The sequence below is a fragment of the Dreissena polymorpha genome, chromosome 14 (assembly GCF_020536995.1).
Source record: "Dreissena polymorpha isolate Duluth1 chromosome 14, UMN_Dpol_1.0, whole genome shotgun sequence".
Lineage (NCBI taxonomy): Eukaryota > Metazoa > Mollusca > Bivalvia > Myida > Dreissenidae > Dreissena > Dreissena polymorpha.
The window spans coordinates 5,861,991-5,881,090 of NC_068368.1; the positions used below are offsets into that span (position 1 = coordinate 5,861,991).

Sequence of the window (19,100 nt, forward strand, 5' to 3'; positions counted from 1 at the left end):
GGTTTGTGAATATGGGCCCTGCTACTGAATGGTTTGTGAATATGGGTCCTGCTTATGAATGGTTTGTGAAAATGGGCCCTGGTTAATAATGGTTTGTGGATTTCGGCCCTGCTTAAGAATGGTTTGTGAATATGGGCCCTGCTTATATATGGTAGGTAAATATCGGCCATGCTTATGAATGGTTTGTGAATATGGGCCCTGCTTATGAATGGTTTGTGAATATAGGCCCTGCTTATGAATGGTTTGTGAATATAGTCCCTGCTTATGAATGGTTTGTGAATATGGGCCCTGCTTATGAATGGTTTGTGAATATGGGCCCTGCTTATAAATGGTTTGTGAATATGGGCCCTGCTTATGAATGGTTTGTTAATATGGGCCCTGCTTATAAATGGTATGTGTATATGGGCCTTGCTTATGAATGATTTGTGAATATAGGCCCTGCTTATGAATGGTTTGTGGATATGGGCCCTGCGTATAAATTGTTTGTGAATATGGGCATGCTTAAGAATGGTTTGTGAATATGGGTCCTGCTTATGAATGGTTTGTGAATCTTGGCTCTGCTTATGAATGGTTTGTGAATATGGGCCCTGCTTATGAATGGTTTGTGAATCTTGGCCCTGCTTATGAATGGTTTGTGAAAATGGGCCCTGCATATAAATGGCTTGTTAATATGGGCCCTGCTTAAGAATGGCTTGTTAATATGGGCCCTGCTTATGAACGATTTTTGGATATGTGTCCTGCGTATGAATGGTTTGTGGATATGCTGGATATGCCCCCTGCTTATGAATGGTTGGCTAATATGGGCCCTGCTATTGAAGATTTGTGCTTCTATAGGACATTTTAAAGAATGGTTTGTACATATCGCCTTTGGATATTAATGATTTGGGCTTATGAATGGTTTGTGAATATGGGTCCTGCTTATGAAAGCTAGAAACAACACAAAATGCTCTCAAGACAACCTTGAGAAGGTCGGCCTGGTGATCTTTCAGCTGACCAATAAATTGATCACAGAAAGGTTTAATGCAAGCACTCAATCTAATAACCAGAATTTTCAACTTTCTTTTGACTAAAACTACGCAATTAAAATCAGAATACCCTGCAGGTAAACTTACAGACTCTTTAAGCGCGTTCCTGCGAAAAAACGCTTTACATGACTCGCATGTCATCGCATTGAAGTTATAGCCCAGTGCCTTATCACCGCACACTTTGCAGAAACGAGAGTCTTTGGAGCGCCTCTTTTTTATTGGCGACCGTCTGTCTTTGTTATTGTCACTCAACTTTTTGATGTTATTCTCCTCATCCAGACTGGTATCTGACTCCAGCATACCTTTTGAGCTCGCAGTCTGCAATGGAGAGGAGGGAGATGATTTAAAGCTATTTTGCTATTTTAAAGAAAAAACGACAGTTTTTTTCTTGCCTTTGTGAAGTAGCCTTTGGCCTCTCTCTTTGTGAAAAAATGAGTCGTGAATTTGTTTTTAAACCTGAAAAAAATAATTTGCAACCTTCTCAAAACTGTGAAAAATACGATTTGACAACTTGAAATAATTGTGAAATTTAGTTTGTTATGAAATAATATAGTAAATAGCATGTTAAACACTTGCATCACATAAAACTTTCCGTAAATAAGCCTTGAAATAGTCTTTTATTGTCTGGACACTTTTTTAACCAAAAAAACAACAACACATCTTTCATTCAAACCTTCTAATCAACAAAATTCAGACGAGTCAACTCTATCTCAAATAATTGGAAAGTCTAGCCACTGTTAATATCCTAATTTGCTTATGGAAAGCATTTAAACATAATTTACAGTGGAAACTTTCTAAACCAGATCCTCTCAAAACCAGAATCCTCTAAACCGGAAAAATTGTCTGGTCCCAATTTTTTCTCTTTAAAACCATGCGTAAAATATCTCCTCAAAACCGGAAACCTTTCAATTCCGAATACAGGTCATTCTTTGGACCAAAATCCAAACATAATTGTACCTCTCTGAACCAGTCAGGACCGGTTTATTGCAACTAAGACATAGAGTCCAAGACTTGTGAAAAGCAGATTTAAGACGCCCAAATTTAATAAAGGTTATCGAAAATTTTGCTGTTAACATCACAAAACAATTTAAAGAGACTTGGCCTGTGATGTACATATCAATCAATTGAAGTGATAATACTGATTATAATTACTAATAACAAACAAAGGGTTCTTTAGTGTGTTTTGCTTTTGATGTAGGAAGCTGTGCTAAATTTTAATAATGTTAATGCTATTTAATTTTGAATTGTGTTTTACAATTGCTAATTAAGTGTCATATATAATGGTGATTTGCAGAGTTCTTGAAGCGGCTAGTTGCATTTAGATATTCATTTAGATTTTCAAATTGGCAATTAAGATAACTAAGACTAACAAGAGATGTGTTCGTCAGAAACACAATGCCCCCTATTGCGCAGCTTTGAAATATTTTTTTTTTGACCTTTGACCTTAAAAGATGACCTTGATCTTGAACTTCCACCACTCAAAATGTGCAGCTTCATGAGAACGAGGCTTTAATTAAAAAAAAAAAAATGACCTTTGACCTTGAAGGATGACCTTGACCTTGAACTTCCACCACTCACAATGTGCAGCTTCATGAGAACGCCGCTTTGATTTTTTTTTTACCTTTGACCTTGAAGGATGACCTTGACCTTGAACTTCCACCACTCAAAATGTGCAGCTTCATGAAATACACATGCATGCCAAATATCAAGTTGCTATCTTCAATATTGAAAAAGTTATGGCCAATGTTATAGTTTTTGGTCATACAGACGCCATATATTTGACATTTGACCTTGAAGGATGACCTTAACCTTCACCTTTCACCAATCAAAATGTTCAGCTCCATGAGATACACATGCATGCCAAATATCAAATCATATCAAAGTAAGAATGATTTTATCTTTTTGAATAACTTTAATTTTATAATTATCCCGCTTGCACTTATCTTATTGAAATTAGCGCACTGAACCACTCTGATAGGGAATACATGTAATAAACACTGACAAGCGAGTTTTTCACACCTTTATTGACATTACACAACAGATTTACACCAATTAGCCGTCGGTGTTGTTTAACCTCAAAGCGATTAAAATTGGTTCAACGGACGGTTGAATAAAGCAATCAAGATGTGATCGCCGCCATCTTTGAATTGTCTGAAAATACATGAAGTTGCATAACATGGATTTGAATCAGAAATGGAAGGTTGGAGAAAAAACGGGATCCAATACCCAGCCGAGTTATATTGGATTCAGCGTTATAACAGAGAGCGTTATATTGGAGTTACAGTGTACATATATTTAGCAAAAATCAAATCAAAATGTTCAGCTCCATGAGATACACATGCATGCCAAATATCAAGTTGCAATCTCCAATAGTGAAAAAGTTATGGCCAATGTTAAAAGTTTTTGTACTGACGGACAGACGCCATATATTAGACATTTGACCTTGACGGATGACCTTGACCTTTCACCACTCAAAATGTGCAGCTCCCTGAGATGCACATGCATGCCAAATATCAAGTTGCTATCTTCAATATTAAAAAATTTATGGCCAATGTTAAAGTTTTCGGACGGACAGACGCCATATAATTGACATTTGACCTTGAAGGATGACCTTGACCTTCACCTTTCACCACTCAAAATGTTCAGCTTCACGAGATACACATGCATGCCAAATATCAAATTGCTATCTTCAATAGTGAAAAATTTATGGTCAATGTTAAAGTTTTTGGACGGACAGACACACGCCATATATTAGACATTTGACCTTGAAGGATGACTTTGACATTCACTTTTCACCACTCAAAATGTGCAGCTCTGTGAAATGCACATGCATGCCAAATATCAAGTTTCTATCTTCAATAATGCAAAAGTTATGGCCAACGTTAAAGTTTTTTTTCCGGACGGACAAATAGACTGACATACACACATACTGACATACTGACTGACGGACAGTTCAACTGCTATATGCCACCCACCGGGGGCATAAAAATGTCAGAACCTCCTATCCAAGGTGCGGAATTGTCTCTAGAAGACAAAAACAAACAGATTAAAGAGTCAGAGATGTTTCCTAAACCTACACTCAAAATCCTCTCAGAAATTTGGGGTATAAAAGTCAATGATCGGGGATATTGTGCGAAAAAAATATGTGTACATTTCTCATTAGGAAAACAGCTCTTCACCCCAAAAAAGTATGTTTAATAATGAGATGAAATTTAAAAAGATCAACAAACTTGTATTGGACTGAGCTTTGCTAAGGAACTTGGACTTGGTAAATTCAAAGCCTCTAATGGGTGGCTGTGTCGTCAGGTTTTTTTTTGGCCCGGTTTTATAGCCGAAATTCGGCTATGTTCCCAATCCCAAAAAGTATACTTTTTTCCCAAAATGTGGCAAAAAATTCCCTATTTCCAAAAAAAAAAAAAAAAAAAAAATTATTTTTTTAAATTTTTTTTTAGAAATAAGTGTCTTATGTGTATTTTATCTCAATTATAGTTCAATTACATCTAACAAAGTATTATATGATGTTCTTTTAATTTGATTGATTATAAAGAGTTAAAATTTATCAAATTTAGTATTTCCCTAATCAGTGGACTTTTCGTTTGGAATAAAAAGGCTAATGAATTTATTTTCCCAATTTCATGAAAATGCCGATAAAATTCCCAATTCCAAAGCCATGGGCTATCGTCCCAAAAAGTGGAAAAAAAAACCTGGTCGTTATAAGGTATAACATTAAAGTGACAGTTCCAAATAAGATGCGTTTGTGAAACACAATGTCCCCCTATATGACGCTTGACTTTGAAGGATGACCTTGACCTTGTGAAGGATGACCTTGACCTTTCACCACTCAAAATGTGCAGCTCCATGAGATACACATGCATGCCAAATATCAAGTTGCTATATTCAATATTGCAAAAGTATTCATAAAATAAGCGAGTTGGGCCACATATTTGACCTCTGACCTTGAAGGATGACCTTGACCTTTCACCACTCAAAATGTGCAGCTCCATGAGATGCATGTGCATGCCAAATATCAAGTTGCTATCTTCAATATTGCAAAAGTACCGGTATTCATAAAATAAGCGATTTGGGCCACATATATTTGACCTCTGACCTTGAAGGATGACCTTGACCTTGACCTTTCACCACTCAAAATGTGCAGCTCCATGAGATACACATGCATGCCAAATATCAAGTTGCTATCTTCAATATTGAACAAGAGCGCCGCATGACGGAGCAATATACGCCCGATTCGTGTGCCATTGGAGATGATACACTGATGATTGATGTATTTGTTTTGGAAATAAGCAATATACCCCCATACCACTTTGACGCAGGATAAAAAGTTGTTTAAAAGTTTCGGATGAATACAATTTGAATTAGAGTCCGGACAAAGTGGCGCCGTTGAAAATGCACTAATTGACCCTATGACCTAGTTCTTGACCCGACATGACCCATATTCGAACTTGACCTAGATATCAACTAGATGCAACTACTGACCAAGTTTGGTAAAGATCGGATGAATACAATTTGAATAAGAGTCCGGACAAAGTGGCGCTGTTGAAAATGGACTAATTGACCCTATGACCTAGTTTTTTACCTGGCATGACCCATATTCGAACTTGGCCTAGATATCAACTAGATGCAACTACTGACCAAGTTTGGTGAAGATAAGATTTATACAATTTGAATTAGAGTCCGGACAAAGTAAAATGCACTAATTGACCCTTTGACCTAGTTTTTGACCCAGCATGACCCATATTCGGACTTGACCTAGATATCAACTAGATGCAACTACTGACCAAGTTTGGTGAAGATCGGATGAATACAATTTGAATTAGAGTCCGGACAAAGTGGCGCCGTTGAAAATGCACTAATTGACCCTATGACCTAGTTTTTGACCCGGCATGACCCATATTCGAACTTGGCCTATATATCAACTAGATGCAACTGCTGACCAAGTTTGGTGAAGATCGGATGAATACAATTTGAAATAGAGTCCGGACAAAGTGGCCCCTTTGAAAATGCACTTATTGACCCTATGACCTAGTTTTTGACCCGGCATGACCCATATTCGAACTTGGCCTAGATATCAACTAGATGCAACTGCTGACCAAGTTTGGTGAAGATCGGATGAATACAATTTGAATTAGAGTCCGGACAAAGTGATGCCTTCCGCCCGCCGCCCGCCCGCCCGCCAAGGGGTTTCACATAATACGTCCCGTATTTTATACGGGCGTATAAAAAGTATTCATAAAATGAGCGATTTTGGCCATATATATTTGACCTCTGACCTTGAAGGATGACCTTGACCTTTCACCACTCAAAATGTGCAGCTTCATGAGATACACATGCATGCCAAATATGAAGTTGCTATCTTCAATATAGCAAAAGTTATTGCAAAATGTTAAAGTTGGCGCAAACAGACAGACCAACAGACAGACCAACAGACAGGGCAAAAACAATATGTCCCTCACTACTATAGTGGGGGACATAAAAAGATCGCTGTTTTGCATATATTCTTGGGTGCGATGGTTGGACAGTATTTCAAACATAAAATAATAAAAATAAGTATTTGTGTTTTTTAACCGTTTCAAAGAAAAAAAAAATGGGGGGGGGGGGTAGGGGTGGGTATAGTATAGTGTGAGGGTGTGGTGGTCATTTGTGGGATAATCTTAAACAAAAAAAAATTAGGGGGGGGGGGGGGGGGGAATTCGGGGGGGGGGGGGGGGGGTATAGGTATAGTATACTGTGAGGGTGTGGTGGTCATTTGTGAGATGATCTTAAAAAAAAAAAATAGGGGGGAGGGGAATTCGGAAGGGGGGTGGGGTGGAGGGGGGTATAGTTTAGTGTGAGGTGGTCATTTGTGAGATGATCTTAAAAAAAAAAAAAAAAAAAAAATGGGGGGGGGGGGGGTTCTTGGGTGCGATGGTTGGACGGTATTTCAAACATAAAATAATAAAAATAAATATTTGTGTTTTTTAACAGTTTAAAAAAAAACAATTTGGGGGTGGGTGAGGTGGGGGGGGGGGGTATAGTATAGTGTGAGGGTGTGGTGGTCATTTGTGAGATGATCTTAAAAAAATAAAAAATAAAAAAATTAGGGGGGGGGGATTTGGGGGGGGAGGGGGGAGGACACGGGGGATGGTTTGGGTGGAGTCTATTGTGGTATGTCAGGTAAGAGTAGTTTTGTCAAAGTATCAATCAAATCTAATCATAAATAAAGAAGTTATGGCATTTTTAGCAAAATTTAATAATTTGACCTTGAGAGTCAAGGTCATTCAAAGGTCAAGGTAAAATTCAACTTGCCAGGTACAGTAACCTCATGATAGCATGACAGTATTTGAAGTTTGAAAGCAATAGCCTTGATACTTTAGAAGTAAAGTGAATCTAAACACAAAATTTAACCATATATTCAAAGTTACTAAGTAAAAAAAGGGCCATAATTCCGTAAAAAATGACAACCAGAGTTATGCAACTTGTCCTTTTACTGTACCCTTATGAAAGTTTGCGAGTGTTCCAAGTATGAAAGCAATATCTATGATAGTTTAGGGGTAAAGTGGACCAAAACACAAAAATTAACAAATTTTTCATTTTTCTAAGTATAAAGGGCCCATAATTCAGTCCAAATGCCAGTCAGAGTTACATAACTCAATGTATGCAAGTATGAAAGCAATAGCTTTGATACTGTAGGAATAAAGTGGACCTAAACACAAAACTTAACCAAATTTTCAATTTTCTAAGTATAAAAAGGGCACATAATTCTGTTAAAATGCCAGTCTGAGTTACATCATTTTGCCTGCACAGTCCCCTTATGATATTTAGTAAGTGTTGCAAGTATGAAAGCAATAGCTTTGATACTTAAGGAATAAAATGGACCTAAACACAAAACTTAACCAAAATTTTCAATTTTCTAAGTATAAAAAGGGCACATAATTCTGTCAAAATGCACGCCAGAGTTATCTAACTTTGCCTGCCCAGTCCCCTCATGATAGTTAGTAAGTGAACCAAGTTTGAATGCAATAGCATTGATACTTTCTGAGAAAAGTGGACCTAAACGCAAAACTTAACCGGACGCCGACGCCAAGGTGATGAAAATAGCTCATAATTTTTTTTCAAAAATAGTTGAGCTAAAAATTAATCTTGAACATTTATGACGATAAATATGTTTATGAATTTCACAAACACAACTATATGCATACGCCATTTTCAGAAGTGTAAAGAGAACAGTGCATCATGGGGCAGAGCTTTCATTGGATGAGCGAATTTAAATTTAGATTGAATGCAATACGATCATACATGTACAAAGAAATTTTTATTGCATCATACATTGTACACCGTCACGCAAAAAACGTGCTTTCCGGGGACTTTCTGATACCGGGAAAAAATGAAAGTGAATCTCTATTAACAATTACACTGCATTAGCATGTATATAAATCTTCTGGGTTATTTAATTAATTTCTTGTAAACGAACTGAAAGATTAAATTACTAAATACTAGAATGATAATTAAATGACAGAAAAAACTTGTTTTATACTGTGCGCAGTATATTTCATAGCCGCTCCTTTAATATAGTCAAACTGCAATCATATCAAAGTAAGAATGATTTTATCTTTTTGAATAACTTTAATTTTATAATTATCCCGCTTGCACTTATCTTATTGAAATTAGCGCACTGAACCACTCTGATAGGGAATACATGTAATAAACACTGACAAGCAAGTTTTTCACACCTTTATTGACATTAAACAACAGATTTACACCAATTAGCCGTCGGTGTTGTTTAACCTCAAAGCGATTAAAATTGGTTCAACGGACGGTTGAATAAAGCAATCAAGATGTGATCGCCGCCATCTTTGAATTGTCTGAAAATACATGAAGTTGCATAACATGGATTTGAATCAGAAATGGAAGGTTGGAGAAAAAACGGGATCCAATACCCAGCCGCGTTATATTGGATTCAGCGTTATAACAGAGAGCGTTATATTGGAGTTACAGTGTACATATATTTAGCAAAAAAGTAGCGTTGCAACTCATGCAGTTTCCGTCTGCAACAGATGTATTTGCATTTGTTCTTATCTTCTCTCTGCTAAATTCAACCGTATCCGTAATTTGTTTGTTTAGGTTTGAATTAACGTGTCGAATCATGAATATTAATTACACTACATCTAGCGCGATTTCTGCCATCCACCACACTCCCACCGTGGACAATTTTTCGTGAGCGTGGAAAATCGTAGCGATCTGAAGGTGTTTACATCATGATAGATCGCGTCGACAGTGGCTGAACACCACAGCCTCGGTGGTTCACGGTAAAATACAGGCAAATGTGAATGAACATGTATATTTCGATATTGCCGACCGAATAATTTTTCAAAGTTCTAGAATGTTTTGTTACATTTGTATGTACATTTGTATTCATTGTAACTTGATTGTTAACATGTCGTACATCGAGCGTTATGTACTTTATGTTTTGTTTCTACAGTTTCTGCATGAAGATTAACTTGTTATTTATTTAAAGAATTGTTTGTTTTTGTTTAAATTTCGGAAATACTTTCTCGTTTGTGTATGTACAATAAATAGACATACATATACATGTATAACAAAATCATATTTATAACATAATCAGTATTTAAATGCATGTTTATAAAAAAATATTAATAATAAAAAACTCGTCGGCTTTGTTACTATGTTTATTATTTTCCAAAACCATATTCTTGGTCGTATCTGAAATATAAGAGTAAAACAGTTTAATGTGAAATTATGACTCGTTAAATTCACCGCGATTTCTTAACAACACTTCTTATCGATACTTTATAAGTTTGATATACATTGTATTTGCTCAATGCACAACATTATTGTAACACAATAAGTAAATCAATATAATCATAATATTACGATTTCTTTTTTTACATTATTTTACATACAGTGTATGTTCCAAAATGAACTTGTTATTGAACAAAAAACAGGTATACAAATAGTCACTCACAAACATGACAACTGATCTTTTCGCATGACTATGATATTAAAATATCGCGGAATTTAATTCTTACTGCGGATGTCGCGAATTTGTACATGTACATTTATTCGATTTAATACATGTAACAAAAGAAACAGGAAATCACAAACATAGTCTGATATCAAATTACATGTACATGTAACATGTTTGTATGTAATTGTTGGCAAGCTATATATGTACACAAACGAGCAAGGGTTTTCGAAAGGTTAACAAAAAACAAATCTTTAATTAAGAACAACAAGGGAAACTTCATGCAGAAACAATTGAAACAAAACCTGAAGCATGAAAAGCAAACTATACTTACGCTCGAGACACAAGAGAAAAGAGTTGAACATTCTGTGATTTTATTATGAAGTGCATGTAATACATGTACATGTATAATGTTGTTGTTGCACATGTATTTCACCGCGAACCACCTAGACTGTGGTGGTCCACCGCGAGATCAATTTACCGATAATGCCGAGACAGACACCGCAATTCGCCACCGTGTTCAACGGTGTATCGCGGTGAGATAATAAGTGTCCACTCTGGGCTGAATCACGGCGATGCGATGTGGATGGCAGAAATCGCGTTAAACGTAGTGTAGGTCGTTTTCATACGTGACCGTACTCGCCTTCAAAATAAAAATCACTTTATTGTTTGTTTTCAACCAATTTCAACCAGATTTTCCATGATATCCTCAATAAAAACACGTTTTTTTACGATTCTGCCCATAAATATTGCTATGACCAGGTCGCGAACTGTCACTTTAAAGCTTCACAGTGTGCGCAGAGAGTGTCAGTGCGGATGTATTTGATGTGAATAATTTAAGGACAGAATAAGTGACTTTTTTTGGAACATATTCGTATGAAAAGAAGTTCAATTGTGACGAGACAAGACTTAAGGCTATGTTATTGACCTTCTGAACCTGAATCCTCTCTAAACCGGAATTTCCTATCGGTCCCGGGTTGTCTGGTTTAGAGGGTTTCCAATGTAGCAATAAAAATACATGTGTCCCATATTCTCATAGTATCGGCCCTCTTTATAGTATCGTGACTTTAACAACAAAAAAACTCAAGAAGTGCTGGAAACTTAATGTGTTATCAATGTTTAGAAGTTGTAATTTATTTGATGGTTATTCATGACTATTTCGACGATCATTCTCATGATTTCCTGTGTTCATTGGAAAGTAGGTCATGATTATTCCAGGGTGATGCTATGATTTTTAAATGACGTAACACACAAGTATGTTAGTTTGTTAACAACATGAGCTAGAGTTTCATTTTTCCATTAAGATACTATTTTTAGAACAAGCACATTTGCATAGTAACAAATCTTAGCAACCAATCAGAGGGGACGATATTATGAGAACCATAGAACATGATACTGATTACTACAGGGACTTGGAGCTTAGTTCAGCCAGTATTTTGTCAAAACAATGAGGATTTAAATGCAGTTTTTGTTGTTATGTCAAAGAGTACACATTCATCTATCGATTGACAAATAACACATGCTTGTTTATTTATTCTTTCACTTCTAAAATTCGTATGTATTCATTAAGAGGGCTGATACTACGGATAAACATGCTAATGACATTTTCTAGACTTCATGCTGAACTAGAGCTTTGTCACAGACATGACGTATACCCCCACGTGCCGCATTGACACAGACTATTTTGCATGCTGTCTTCACAAAACAAGAGAAGCTAATTTATGGCCATTTTTAAGAATTATTATGCCATTATCATTTATGGCCATTTTTGACCTTTGAACTCAAAGTGTGACCTTGACCTTGGAGATATCGACATAATTCTTTCGTGCAACATACAGTCCAATGAAGGTGAACTAATGATTTTAAAATCTCACAATGAACAACATAGATATGGCCCGGACAAGCACATTTATGGCCTATTTTGACCTTTGAACTCAAAGACCTTGTGACCTTGTAGATATCAACGTAATTCTTTCGCGACACACACCATCCAATGATGGTGAACAAATGTGCCAAATGATTTCAAAAATCTCACAATGAACGACAAAGTTATGGCCCAGACATTAGCTCATTTATGGCCATTTTTGACATTTGAGCTCAAAGTGTCACCTTGACCTTGGAGATATCGACCTAATTCTTTAGCGCGACACACCGCCCAACGATGGTGAACAAATGTGCCAAATGATTTTAAAATCTCACAATGAACGACATAGTTATTGCCAGGACAAGCTCAAGTATGGCGTTTTTTAACCTTTGAACTCAAAGTGTGACCTTGACCTTGGAGATTGGACAATAAATGTGGCCTCTAGAGTGTTAACAAGGTTTTACTATAGCCATATAAAGCCATATAAGGAAAAAAGCCCCGCCCCTGGCGGCTATGTTTTTAAAGCAACCAAAACCATTTTCGAATTCATTTCCAAGATATCATAGGGACAAATCTGCTGACCAAGTTTCATTATGATCGGAAAATAAATGTGACCTCTAGAGTGTTAACAAGGTTTTACTATAGCCATATAAGGAAAATAGCCCCGCCCCTGTGGTGGCCATGTTTTTCAACCAACCGGCATCATTTTTGAACTCGTCCAAGATATTATTGGGATAAATCTTCTGACCCAGTTTCATGAAGATCGGACTATAAATGTGGCCTCTAGAGAGTTTTAACAAGATTTTACTATAGCCTTATATAGCCATATAAGAAAAAAAATTCCCTGCCCCTTGGCGGCCATGTTATTCAAGCAAACGAACCCATTTTCGAACTCATCCAAGATATCATTAAGACAAATCTTCTGACCATATTTCATCAAGATTGGACAATAAATGTGGCCTCTAGAGTGTTAACAAGGTTTTACTATAGCCATATAAGGAAAAATACCCCGCCTCCTGGCGGCCATGTTTTTCAACCAATCGGCATCATTTTCGAATTCGTTCAAGATATTATTGGGATGAATCTTCTGACCAAGTTTCATTAAGATTGGACCATAAATGTGGCCTCTAGAGTGTTAACAAGATTTTACTATAGCCATATATAGCCATATTAGGAAAAATGCCCGGCCCGTTGGCAGCCATGTTTTTCAAGCAAACGTAACCATTTTCGAACTCATCCAAGATATCATTGAAACCAATCTTATGACCAAATGTCATGAAGATTGGACAATAAATGTAGCCTTTAGAGAGTTAACAAGTCAACTGTTGACGCCGCACAACGCACGATGGACAAAAAGCGATCACAAAAGCTCACCATGAGCATGTTGTGCTCAGGTGAGCTAAAAATGTCACCACTCAAATTTTCTAGTAAAAATTGCTGGACTGGAGGTCTTGTTTGTCTTTCTTTTTGACAACATTCAGCAAATAATTAAACAGATTTGTCATCATTATATCACATAAATTTCATTTTTAAGATATAAACTTAGCATATAAATTGTTAATTGTTAGAAATTTACATTTTGCAATATTTCATTTCAACACCTTAATTTATGCTGACAACATAGTTGACAGTTTATCTAGCGTGGTCAAATATATTTCATTATCAAAGTAACTTTTTACTTGCATACTGCTGCAACTTCCTTCCAATTTATTATAACCTGTATTAATTTGTTGATGTTATAACTGCATGTTCATTATTCATGTAACATTCATCATGATTTAGTGAAAACATAGCGATTATGGTCATAATAATTCCACACACAGACCTCATTTCATTTGAACCCAAAGTTTCATACCCAGACCTTTTTTCTTTTTCCATTTGAACCCAAAGTTTTGTATACAGACCTATTTCCATTGGAACCACAAGTTTGGTACCCAGACCTTTTTTCTATTCCCATTTGAACCCAAAGTTTTGTATACAGACCTATTTTCATTCCAACCCAAAGTTGCGTCACCTAAGTTAAGTCTCGTTTTGAAATAAAAGTAAACCACAATGCGAATTGAACTTTAAAATGGTGGAAGCTTGTGATCTTCATAGAACAGTGTATTATGTAAAGTTGGAATAAGACATCATTCTTGGAATGATTATGTTCAGTGAAATAATCTGGTGTACTACACACAATGAATCAAGTCAAACACAAACAGTCTTGTACTTGCATGGCATATTTACAGTTTTCAATATGATGAGGTACTGTGTCCATGCATGGGCACAGTTTTCAATAGGATGTGGCACTAGCTTAAAACAGTGCATGGAAACAGTTCCTCATCCCATTGAAACCTTGTCCATGCCAGGCATTTGAATCATTTTGTGTTGTAAACCAGATTATTTCACTGAAAAAGGATTCCAATATTGATGTTTTATTCCAACTTTACATAATACACTGACACGGCTAAAAACAGAATTTTCTGGTAAATTGAAGTGTTTGTTATATATAGCCATGATGTTATTAACTATATAGGTAACTTCTGACAACACCTGTTGCAAAAGTATACGCAGCCTTAGTAGCAGGCTATGTAAAGCATTTAGTTTATATACCTTGTACCAAGGCCCCTATCCACCACCCATTCTTAACCCTGTGCATGCTGGGAAATTTGGTGTCTGCTAAAATGTTGTCTGCTGAATTTCTAAAATTAGCCATTTCTTCTTTTTTTTTCAATTTTGACCCATATATTTGACCTTGAAGGATGACCTTGACCTTTCACCACTCAAAATGTGCAGCTCCATCAGATACACATGCATGCCAAATATCAAGTTGCTATCTTCAATATTGCAAAAGTACTCATCAAATGAGCGATTTTGGCCACATATATTTGACCTCTGACCTTGAAGGATGACCTTGACCTTTCACCACTCAAAGTGTGCAGCTCCATGAGATACACATGCATGCCAAATATCAAGTTGCTATCTTGAATATTGAAATATTGCAAAAGTGTACATTAAATGACCGATTTTGACCCATATATTTGACCTTTGACATTGAAGGATGACCATGACCTTTCACCACTCAAAATGTGCAGCTCCATGAGCATGCCAAATATCAAGTTGCTATCTTGAATATTTAAATATTGCAAAAGTGTACATTAAATGAGTGATTTTGACCACATATATTTGACCTTTGACCTTGAAGGATGACCTTGACCTTTCACCACTCAAAATGTGCAGCTCCATGAGATACATATGCATGCCAAATATCAAGTTGCTATCTTCAATATTGCTAAAGTTATTGCAAATGTTAAAGTTGACGCAAACAAACCAACAGACCAACAGACAGGGCTAAAACAATATGTCCCCCACTACTATAGTGGGGGACATAAAAATACATTGTGTTTGAATTTTTACAGGCTTCCTCTGATAAATTAATCATTAAATGTTCTAAATAAATAATGATGTAGATAGAGGTGGGTAATGCCAAGTTTAACTCACAAATAATTTATCTAATAAAGCAATTCTCCAATATTCAAATTTAAAGAATTTTCGTCATTCTTAGACTTTAGTCAAAGAATTGTTTGGTCTCAATAAGGGCCCAAATTGCCACTGCAGCATGCCTAACCTGTGAGTTGAAGTTGTATAGACTTGAGCTGTCCGCACTGGACTGTGACATTTCTTCTCCGTCTAGACTTGTCATGCTTGTTTGGCCGTTCTTCATCATTCATGTCTCGTTGGACTCATCAACATTCCTTTAACTAATGGTAGTAGGTTACCTCACTGGCAGTCATCACAGATTGCCTTCACCATGTACATGTGGTAGACAAAATGCTGTCTGAAATATAAAAAAAGGTTGGGTATTGGTTAAAAATCAATAACTGTTTTTATCTCCGTTTCATACTATTTTCTATTCCATAACTATTATGGCTTTTTTGTTTTGAACTGTTTTACAAAATCTCCAAACAAACAAGGGCTGTTTGTAAAACATGCATGCCCCCCATATGGGCTGTCAGTTGTAGTGGCAGCCATTGTGTGAATACGTTTTTTGTCACTGTGACCTTGACCTTTGACCTAGTGACCTGAAAATCAATAGGGGTCATCTGCCAGTCATGATCAATGTACCTATGAATTTTCACGATCCTAGGCGTAAGCATTCTTGAGTTATCATCCAGAAACTATTTTACTATTTCGAGTCACTGTGACCTTGACCTTTGACCTAGTGACCTGAAAATCAATAGGGGTCATCTGCAAGTCATGATCAATGAACCTATGAAGTTTCATGATCCTAGGCCTAATAATTCTTGAGTTATCATCCGGAAACCATTTTACGATTTCGAGTCACCGTGACCTTGACCTTTGACCTAGTGACCTGAAAATCAATAGGGATTATCTGCCAGTCATGATCAATGTTCCTATAAAGTTTCATGATCCTAGGCGTAAGCATTTTTGAGTTATTATCCGGAAATCATTATACTGTTTGGAGTCACTGTGACCTTGACCTTTGATCTTGTGGCCTGAAAATCAATAGGGTTCATCTGCCAGTCATGATCAATGTACCAATGAAGTTTCATGATCCTAGACCTAAGCATTCTTGAGTTATGATCTGGAAACGATTTTACTATTTCGAGTCAAGGTGACCTTGACCTTTGATCTAGTGACCTGAAAATCAATAGGGGTCATTTGCCAGTAATGATCAATGTACCTATGAAGTTTCATGATCCTAGGCGTAAGCATTCGTGAGTTATCATCCGGAAACCATTTAACTGTTTCGAGTCACTGTGACCTTGACCTTTGACCTAGTGACCTGAAAATCAATAGGGGTCATCTGCCAGTCATGATCTATGTACCTAGTAAGTTTCATGATCCTATGTGTAAGTATTGTTGAGTTATCATCCAGAAACCATTTTACTATTTCAAGTCACTGTGACCTTGACCTTTGACCTTGTGATCTGAAAATCGATAGGGGTCATCTGCCAGTCTGCCCAGTCATGATCAATATTCCTATGAAGTTTCATGATCCTAGGCCTAAGCGTTCTTGAGTTATCATCCGGAAACCATCTGGTGGACGGACCGACCCACATGTGCCAAACAATATACCCCCTCTTCTTCGAAGGGGGGCATAAATATCTTCCACTGGAAAAAATTGTATGTATATTTTTCTTAATTAACACAACGATCATTTGTGAAGAAATTTTAATGAAGACCCTAAAGAGCTCAAGTAGTATTGACAAGATTTCACAATATAAAACAAGTTTTAAAGAAAAATTCAGAGCAATGGGAATGTTCTTTGACCTCTAATGATATGATCCCCAAAATATACATTGACCGGTCACAAAAGCTCACCTGAGCAATTAAGTGAGCTACAAAAAAAAGATTTATTTTTTTTACATATGATAATTAATAAATCTCTTACTGTAAACGTATAGAAATTCTTCATTTTGAAATTTTGTGGTTTAATAAAAAACAACTAATTCATTGACACGTAATTTCTTGGATTTCAAATTTTCGTGGAAGACTGACCATCATAATTATTAAATGTTTAATGAAACAAACAGATTACATTAACTTCTTCATTTCTGTACAGATTTATTTCAAATTGATACTGAGCCTCTCTTATGACACTAAGGTCAATCTCAACTATGCATGGCCCCATTACCAACTCTGGGGCGCCCCAGCCACATAGGCCACACCCACCCAAAATTGCCTTTTACTATAATTTCTTCATTTCTGCACCGATTCACTTCAAATTGATACTGAGCCTCTCTTATGACAATTCAGTTAATCTCAACTATGCATGGCCCCATTACCAACCCTGGGATGCCCCGCCCACATAGGCCCAACCACCTAAAATTGTAAATTAACAAAGTTTTAGCAAGAAAGCTTTTGTATTATGCTTACTGGGGGGATAAATGCAGTTAAAAGTTAACCGGAACTGATCGAATGAGTTATGTTTTGAAATGTGCATATGGAAATAGAAGGCTTTATTATTTTCAAATAAACTTTTTGCTTATTGAAAACAAATGCCATGACAATGTTTTGAAATACTAATTCTTTAAGTTGAATGATATTTAATAATTTTCCGAAGGGTGAACTTATAATGGCTATTTTTTACAAAAAAACTGCATATGCCGTCTGGCCTAACCTGTAATCATACAAAATAAATTTTACTCTTTATTTCAATAGGTCATAGGTCTTTATGGAAGATCCAATCAGTTACAACTCCCGCTCTCATAATTAGTGGAGGAGTTCAAGGCATCAAAGGCACGGCTGGTGGTAACTCTGAAAGAATCCAGAGATGATAAGATCAGGAAAGCTGGCATAGAGACAAGAACAGGGAGAAAGTGGTCAGCCAGCCAGGCAGTGACCCAGGCAGAAAGTAGACTTAGGCAGAAAGACATTGTTGGAACAACCACTAGCGGGCGCCAAGGTATTGGAATCTCAACATGTCCTAGATGGAGCCAAGCAGCCAGTGGGGAAAAAAGGAAAATGGTAGTAGATGAAGTGCGGAAGATGGAAGAAGACGAGAGAAGATCTAGAGCATTAGCCATGGGCTCACAGGGAGCATGGACAAAATGGGACACCACACCAAGGAAGATGACATGGGGCCAGATCTGGAAGTATGAGCCTTTGCGAATCAGCTTCTTACTGCGGTCGGTATATGATCTGCTACCCTCACCAGCTAACCTACACAGATGGGGAATGCAAGACAGCCCATCATGTCAACTGTGTAACAGAACTGGAAGCATGGAGCACATACTATCGGCATGCAGCACAGCACTCACGCAAGGCAGATATAGATGGCGCCATGACCAAGTGCTTCGAGATATGGCAGACATTCTTGAAAGACAGCGAATGAAGAAGAGAAAACAGCCACAGCCAAAAACCATCCACTTTGTCAAGGAAGGCCAGTCAGCACCTAAAGGCAAAAGAACAACATCTTCAGTACTTGACGAAGCTGACAATTGGAATATGGCTGTTGACCTACAGAAAAAGCTTGTCTTTCCGGAGGTAGTACAAACCAATCTCAGACCCGACATTGTCATCTGGTCCAACACTGCAAAGCACCTGGTGATGATTGAATTGACAATCCCATGGGAAACAAGGTGTGAAGAAGCCTATGAGAGGAAGAAAACCAAGTACTCTGATCTCATGGACCAATGCAGACAACAAGGATGGAGAACCTGGCTGTTCCCTGTTGAAATAGGAGCAAGGGGTTTCCCAGCCAATTCACTATGGAAGATGTTGG

The 19,100-nt window shown here is 37.0% G+C and overlaps 1 protein-coding gene across 3 annotated transcripts in view; it reads right to left on the bottom strand.

The window, feature by feature from the left end:
- The window catches only part of LOC127858826 (nuclear hormone receptor HR96-like), a 49,563-nt gene that overhangs the window by 24,075 nt on the left and 6,388 nt on the right, over positions 1-19,100 (bottom strand). For all 3 annotated transcript variants that reach the window (XM_052396118.1, XM_052396117.1, XM_052396116.1), the window contains exons 2-3: positions 15,480-15,689; positions 1,113-1,343 (exon numbers count right to left, since the gene is read on the bottom strand). In XM_052396118.1, coding sequence (XP_052252078.1) covers positions 1,113-1,343; positions 15,480-15,578 — 330 coding nt within the window. In that variant the 5' untranslated portion in view covers positions 15,579-15,689. The remainder of the gene's footprint in view (positions 1-1,112; positions 1,344-15,479; positions 15,690-19,100) is intronic.